We start from the raw sequence: 8,471 nt of genomic DNA, 5'->3' as shown, positions 1-8,471 counted from the left end.
TTTTGCTCACCAAATCACCTGTTTGATGAATTAGATGGACACTCTGCTTATATACCACACTTTAATAACATTTGAGCCATTTCTTTCGTTCTCTTTCTGCAGGGGTGAGCGGACAAGACACAGCTTCTGTGTTTTGGTGGCTGTGGTATTAACAGCAAGAGCTTAAGTTATTAAACCGAGCAGCTTTAATCTGTGAGGTCTCCTGGAGCAGTGGGGATTATTGTATTTTTACTCCAGAGCCAGTGTAGCTATTCCAATGAGCTAGGGTTTTTGCTCCCTGCAATCCCCACACTGGCCCTGTTGCCCTTCCCTAGATCCACTTCCTAACCGTGAGAGATGTGATGGAGTTTTATTTGGAGATTGACCCTGTCACCTTGAACCTGATCATCCTAGTAGCAAGCTACGTCATCTTGCTCCTGGTGTTCCTCATCTCCTGCGTGCTGTATGACTGCCGAGGCAAGGACCCCAGTAAGGAGTATGCTTCTGAGACCACCCTTGATGCCCAGCCCTCCATCCGCTTGGTGGTGATGCAGCAGAGCACTTCGGGGGACCCCTGGGCAACAGGGACCAGCTTTCACTTTGGGGATCCTGCTCCATTGGGGAAGAAAAGCACAATGGTGTGAGGCTGGCTAAGGGGTACTGAGGAAACAGCACAGCCATTCTGGACAAACTGTTCTCCATGTGGCTGCAATTCTCTTGGTGCACCACCAGTCCTGCCTGGCTATGTAAGTGAGAGTGCTGCCTCACCTTCTACTTTCTTGTCACCCTCTTTATGGATGAAGCAACCATTTAAGGTAAGGAGCCCCAGGTGGCCTTTGCTCAAGTTCTCCGGATGCAAAATCTCGTTAATACTATTATATAGTGAAGGCGTTGGGCCCTTCCTGGTGATGCTGTCCTTGTCATTTCTAGGAGAGATTGACATTTGAGTAAGGTACAGCGGTAGAAAACTCTTTCTTTCTTCTAGATTCTTTGGCTGGTCTCATAATTATGTTGACATAAAACAGATGAACAAGAGAAAAATAAATTTAATTTTTGCCTATTTTTACCCCATAAAAAATATGAAGTTCAAAGAAGTGACCAGAGCAGGCAACTTTTATGTTCTTTGGACCAAAAAAAAAAAAAAAGATAAGTTTGTGAAGAATTGACAAGACAGAGAAGTTTGGGCTTGGGGCAGTAAATTCATGAGGAAGTAACAAGTTTTGTTTATATAGGTTTCTCAGCCATAAATTCCCTATTTTTGGTGACAAGAATGCCATCTGCCCTCCTGGTACAGGTCGGGTACCTTTCATATGGGAGATTTATTTCCTACTTTCAGGGGGAACAAAGGAGATTCAGAACATTCCTTCTTACACCGGTTCTTTTTCAAATAACTTCAGTTCAAAATAATCAATATGCCAAAATGTCATAGGGTTTCAAAACAAGATGCAATAGCATGTATCTGTGTCTGTGTGTGTCTGTGTAATGAGGAACGAGACGAGCTTGAAATCTATCTTACACTTAGCAGATTCTCTCCAAAGCAAACATTGAACTTTTCCAGACTTAAGGTTATTATTCTTTCTACACACATCAGTTTCTTACATTCTATTCCCCTGTGAGTCAGTATGGGAAACACAGTAGTCACAGAGCACAGTGGCTAAGAAGCAAAGCTGGGAGCCTGGATTCAAACCCTATCTCCTCCACTCACTAGGTGTGTGACCAGAGCCACCTCGTTGTGCCCCAAGGCTAGTGGCAGGACCTATAGGCTGTTTGGGGTATATAAATGAGTTATTTCACCAAAAGCACTTGAGACAGTGCTTGGCACCTTGGATTAGCTTATTATTAATGATTGTTAATATTATTAATGTTATTTCCTTTCATTCTTCTCATCAAGAGGCTTAATCTCCAATCCTGTTTCAGTACAAAGTTACTGAAGACTCACCACAAAATGTTGAGGTCCCATAGCATGGTGTTTCAGTTCCCCCACTCTCTGAGCACTGCTTACTCTCATCTCCCTCCTCTTCTTCATTGCTATCAACTAATAAATTTGTTTCCCTGCTCACTCATCTATTTCTACAATTTTGAATTATTATTTCCACTGTATGTTTTTATTAATCCTCCTTTCCCTGAGCTCAGAGTTATTTGTAGATTCACTTAGTGATTTATTAAACCTCTTCTAGTCAGGCCCTGTGTGGAAATTCAAAGAAATTGTCATGGCTGTTGCCCTCCTATCTTTGCTGCCTGACAGAGGAAGAAGGAGTCAGGCATGGCTTATCCGATGAAGGACAAGAAAGCATTGCATTGCTAGAAGCATTGCTAGAAGTCCACACAGAGTACGGGAGACCATAGAAATATCAGTGCCTACCACACAGAAGGGGCTCAGGAAACATTTAAATAATGCAGAATGACCAATCTCATCTTAGACTCAGACTAATCAAAGATAAGATTATTCATCCTGAAAAATGAGGAGCTATTTTCTAGAAGGACTAAAGTATGTTGGGAGCTCAAAGGGTAAAACAGGAAATGGCATTTTAGATAGAAGAAGAAGCATAAATAGAGCTTAGAAGCAGAAACTGTAGAGTTCACTGACTATGAAAGTCTAATGGCCTCCAAAACTGTCCAGAAAAGGTGAGAAATTACATTTCATTTTAACCTGCAGAAAACTGAAAAGGCGGGACTGACCCATCCTGCTCTGCCAATTTCAGCGATGGACACAGTTTTGCCTTTGGGTTGTTAAGTAGCCATACCATAAATAAAGATAATCCCAGTTATTTTGTTTTCAGATTTTTAAATATTTATTTCAAATTTTGTTCACATTTTATCAGAAAGTCATATTTTCTCTTAAATATGTGATGTTAAAATTATGTTAAAAACCCCAAAGGGGGATCCCTGGGTGGCTCAGCGGTTTGGCGCCTGCCTTTGGCCCAGGGGCGATCCTGGAGCCCCGGAATCGAGTCCCGTATCGGGCTCCTGGCATGGAGCCTGCTTCTCCCTTTGCCTGTGTCTCTGCCTCTCTCTCTCTCTCTCTCTCTCTCTCTCTCTCTCTATCATGAATAAATAAAATCTTTAAAAAAAAACCCACAGAGGGTTTTTTTTCCTTTTAGGGTGAAGAAATCATCTCCACTTTAATAATGAAAATATAAAATGAGAAGCACCTAGGTGGCTCAGTGGTTGAGCGTCTGCCCTCGGTTCAGGTCGTGATCCCAGGGTCCCGCTTTTCCCTCTGCCTATGTTTCTGTCTCTCATGAATAAATAAATAAAATCTTTAAATATATATATATATATTCATTATATATATATAATGAATAGGAAAAATAAGCAAATTCACAAGCAGCTTCTTAGAACCTGCCCTTTCCCTAACACGGCTTCACCTGGGCTAACCTTTTTCTTTCTTTTCCTAATGAATAGGAAAAATTAGTAAATTCACAAGCAGCTTCTAAGAACCTACCCTTTCCCTAACATGAGCTTCACCTGGGCTAACCTTTTTCTTTCTTTTCCCTGTCATGGGAACATATATATCAGTGGACACAAAAATATATCAGTGGAGAAAAAAAGTCAGTCGATCATAAAAACGTCATAATAGTTCATTTAGCCTTTTGAGAAAGAGAAATATAAAATGTTCAATTCTTCCAATTTTAAAGTGAAGAATATGAAGTAAACATTTATTCCACATGTTTTTAAATGGACATATTTCCACTTATGTTTCAATTTCATAATGCAGTTAATTGAAGAGGACAGATTAACAAAGATGGAATATTGAAAAATAAATCCCAAGCAAGAAGGAAATAACAACAACAAAACCCACCAAATAATAGCAATAACAACAATAGATGGGGGCACAGAAATAAAGTCAGGGAAGAGAAACAAAAGAAGGAAACTATAAAGACTCTAAGGCAAATGTTGGAATAAGAGGTAGCAAGCTCTTCCAAGCCTCTGGTTCATTTGATTTGTGGTTCATTCCATTTGGTTTTTTGTTTTGTTTTGTTAAAGATATTTATTTATTTATTTATTTATTTATTTATTTATTTATTTGTTTGTTTGTTTGTTTATTTGAAAGAGAGAGAGATCACAAGCAGGGAAAAGGGATAGAAGGAGAAGCAGACACCACACTGAGCAGGGTGACCACAGTGAGGCTCCATCCCAAGACCCTGGGATCATGACCTGAGCCGAAGGCAGATGCTCAATCAACAGAGCCACACAGGTGCCCCTATTTCTTCTCTTTTAAATAAAGCTTTAGGGTATCCCTGGGTGGCTTAGCGGTTTAGCGCCTGCCTTTGACCCAGGATGTGGTCCTGGAGTCCCGGGATAGAGTCCCGCATTGGGCTCCCTGCATGGGGCCTGCTGCTCCCTCTGCCTGTGTCTCTGCCTCTCTCTGTGTGTCTCTCATGAATAAATAAATAAAATTTTTAAAAAATAAAATAAAGCTTTATTTCCCAGTGGAATGATTTATGGCTGTGAAGTTGTAACTAAGTTTTCAAACCTGGTGGAATGGATTGCTGGCTAGAGCCAAGAAGTCCCTTTAACATTCAAATACAGCCTTATTTTTTCTTTCCTAAGGGATTAAGATGTCCTTAGTCCACCTCCTTTGAATACGTTTTTCTCCCATCGTGTATAACTTTTGTTAAAGCGAATGTAATATTGCAGCCTAATTCAGATGCTGGTTGTGAGAAGGACGCAAACAAAATGTTTTCAAGGCAAGAGAAGGGAGGCAGAGCATGAAGATGTACCATGAATCTGCTACATACCAGATAGTATTTATTCATATCACCTTTAATCCTCACCCTCCCCTAGCAGATGGACACAATGAAAACCAGTTAAAGATAAGGAAATGGAGGCTGAGGGAAGCCCTAGATCTTGTCCAAGGCCACACAGCTGGTACACGTGGGAGGCAGGATTTGAACTCTAAATTGTGGTTTTCTGACCTGTTTTGTCCTGACTATTCCAGAACAGTAGCCAGCCCACGTTTGCCCCATGCTTCCTCTCTCCCATGCGAGAACTGCCTCCCTAGGAAGCTGCTATAAACATCTGTTAAGTAATCGAAATGGCCTTTCAGATTTTCTCCTCTGAATAAGATGACCACAGTTTCTATCAGAGGAAAAATCAATTATTGTTATTTTGGCCAGAACATTATCTTCTGGTATTTGAGAAGTCTCCAGGCTGCAGCAGTCTAAGATTGGCTTTGTACCAGAAATGCCAAACTCAAATCCCAATTGGTCACTACGTGCTGTTGAATCTTTTGAGAATCAGTTAACTTCCCTAAGACTTTTTCCTCCCCTGAAAAATTACTAAAACACTAACAACTGAGCTTAGAATAATATATATAAAGTATTTGGCATAGGTAGGATATCAACAAGATGAAGGCCGTTATTATATACCAGCAGATATGGTGAAAATAAGTAGAGGATCTTATCACTTGGAAGCCAGGATAGCACAAGCAAGTCCAGGCTCATTTATGAGAATGTTGAGAAGAAGGAGTGTGGGGTTGAGTGCTGTAGAAATCTGGAATTAGGAGAAAATGTCTGTGATGGGCTGAATTGTGTCCCCTTAGATCCATACATTGAAGTCTTTACCCCAGTACTTAGGATGCAATTTATGTTGAAATAGGATCATTACTGGTGTGATTAGTTAATATGAGGTCCTACTAGGGAAGGGTGGACTCCTAATCCAATTTAACAGGTGTCCTTATTAAAAAAAAAAAAAATCTGAACCTACACACAAGGAGAACACCATGTAAAGACAAGAGTCACATGAACTCTCACTGAGAACCTACCAGAGGGTAAAGAGAGGAATCTGGAACAACAGATCCCTCTCTAGTGCCCTTGGAGGGAGTAGGGCCCTGCAGACACCTTGATCTGAGAGCTCTATCCTCCAGAACTTCAAGACAATACATTTCTGTTGTTTAGGCCACTCAGTTTGTGATACTTTGTTAGGACAGCTCTTGCAGACTAATACCACGTCTAAAGGGAATGTTTAGTACACGTGATGGAATGCTTAACATTTCAAGGCCCTGTGGGGTCAGTGACATTATTCCTTTGGATGTGACAGCATGCTGAGTTGGGCTTTGGACAGAAGCTAGAAGACCAAGCTTCGTCACAGTTACCTAGGAAATCAACCCTGCACAAGCAGAGTAACCATTTGTTGTATTTTTAAGGAGAGTAGAATACAGAAAAAAGTGTATCTAGGAAGAAAATGTGCTTGTGGTTTTGCTAGATAAAATGTGAAGGATAATTGTTAGGAGTGAGGAAGTCTCAGGTCTATAAAGAGGACCAAGCAACAAGTCACAAAGAAAAGATGTTATGGAGTCCAAGTGCAAATCTATTGAGTTTAAGGACGGGGGCGGGGAGGGGGGGGAGGAGATCAGAACTTGCCCTAAAGAATCCAAGTCCCTCCAGACCATAGGATCTCTAGGTTACATGTCTATAGTGTCCCATAGACACTTTAAAAGCCACTCAGTGGGGGCCCTGGGTGGCTCAGTGGTTTAGCGCCACCTTCAGTCCAGGGCCTGATCCTGGAGTCCCTGGATCAAGTTGTCCCACGTCAGGCTCCCTGCATGGAGCCTGCTTCTCCCTCTCCTATGTCTCTGCCTCTCTCTCTCTCTCTCTCTTTCTCTCTCTCTCTCTCTGTGTGTGTGTGTGTGTGTGTGTCTCCTGAATAAATAAATAAAATCTTAATAAATAAATAAGAGCCACTCATTTAGTGCCTGCCTGGCTCATTATTTAAGATTAAATGACAATTTGTAGGGGGGCAGAACAAGTATTCTTATTTAAGAGATGAGGTAGTTTCAGATAGTCTTGCATAAATCTTTCAATTAACAGAATGGGATTAACAGAACCCATGGATTCTGACTCAGTCCTGGGTTTGCCCTGTAATTCCATAGCTGCCCAGAATCTATGCAGAGTAATGGAGTGATTCACCAAGCTGGATACAGGAAGTCCACACATTTGTGAAAGTCTCCCACTGTCCTTACTTCTGGGAAAGCAACGAATAACAGTTCTTTTTTTTTTAATTTTATTAATTTATTTGATAAAGAGAGAGAGCACATGAATGCATATGAGTGAGGAGAACAGAGGGAAAAGCAGGCTTTTCCCTGCCTCCCTGAGCAGAGAGCCCCATATGCGGCTCGATCTCAGGACCCTGGGATCATGACCTGAGCTGAAGGCAGACACTTAACAGAGTGAGCTACCCAAGCACCCCAACAATCCTCTTGATTAGGGCCAAAGTCCCCAAGAACTAGAGGGTAGGTTAAAATCCGGCACAGCTCAAGAGTATCAAGGATAGCCTTTTTCTCATGACTTCATCCTCTCTGAGAACACTTGTGGTTGAAATATAGAAACTCAGAGTACATGTATTATCTACCTCTGTTGTAACAGTTCATTTGGACTTTAACCTTCTTGAGCTGCCAGTGTTTCAGATAAGGGCTTTGTGACACCAGAATTGAAAAAGATCTTAGCTGTTTCACATCCTCCCAAGATAATGGGAAGTTTTCTGCACGTATTTAGTGTTCAAGGCTTCTGTATACTCAGCTGTTATTTAACTAAACACCAGCCAGGGGCTGGGATCTGCTGGTTCTCTGACACATCTACAGCTTGGTGGCCTCGGCTGCAGTCTAAAGTTGACAAAGGTACAAGGCTCAGGAAATACTAGAAAGATGAGGATTTGGTTTGGAAGGATGAAAGGGATCAAGGGAGAGAAAAGAGTGCTGCTCCAAAGGAGGGCTTAAGATTGCCCAAGAATGGCTCAGCAGAAATGTGCCAGTGGAATTTACAATCTGAACTATTTGTAAGAATTGATGAAGACATTCTTATCGTGGCAATTTATTAGTGAAAAGCTGTTTGCAATGAGGGGCAGGAGGAAAACTAATATTATAATAAAATGTTGGATAAAAACTTACGTGTGGCCATCATTATACACATGCTCAGGAGGAAAAGTCGATCCAGACAAGGACAACTGGTTTTATAAATGTCAACAAGACGAATTTGTCACCTCATACCATCAAAAAAGCTTCCTTATATTTAACCGATATCTCTTTTGTTCTTATATTTACATTCATTTTGTCTCATTTACCTCTTTTGGGTTTTACAATGAAAAACTGTTTATACAGTGATTCCTATGAACATGTCTCATGAAAGAATCCAATCAGATTAGATTGCAAGGCATAGTAAGTAAACAGCTGGTTCACAGATGGGACCATAGCATATTGGTGAATCACCATCAGTTATGAGGTGTGCCAAAAATCATTTGTTACCAAAAATAAATCGTCTAAGTTTGTGAATGACTCACCTGCTTTTATATAGGGGGTGCATTGAAGGTTATCGCCGTCATTCGCCATCCTGACTTCTGTATACTCCAATGTTGTTGCAGGTACAGCACAGATTCAGGTAGAGTTTCAGTTAATGTGGAAGCAATTGCATATATTTATTGACCACTTCCCTATGTGACAAATATTTGTAAAGCACCTACTTTGTCCAGGTCTCCTGTGAGGTAGAGGAGGATCC

At 41.1% G+C, this 8,471-nt stretch overlaps 1 protein-coding gene across 1 annotated transcript; it reads left to right on the top strand.

The window, feature by feature from the left end:
- The first annotated feature begins 341 nt into the window (after positions 1-341).
- On the top strand, positions 342-623 carry SMIM36 (small integral membrane protein 36). Its single transcript, XM_055320636.1, has one exon. It carries the CDS (start codon positions 342-344, stop codon positions 621-623), a length of 282 nt encoding a protein of 93 aa, XP_055176611.1.
- Positions 624-8,471: the final 7,848 nt, after the last annotated feature.

Source organism: Nyctereutes procyonoides, unplaced genomic scaffold (genome assembly GCF_905146905.1).
Source record: "Nyctereutes procyonoides isolate TBG_1078 unplaced genomic scaffold, NYPRO_anot_genome, whole genome shotgun sequence".
In the NCBI taxonomy this organism is placed as follows: Eukaryota; Metazoa; Chordata; class Mammalia; order Carnivora; family Canidae; genus Nyctereutes; species Nyctereutes procyonoides.
This window is presented reverse-complemented; position numbering and strand designations above follow the sequence as displayed.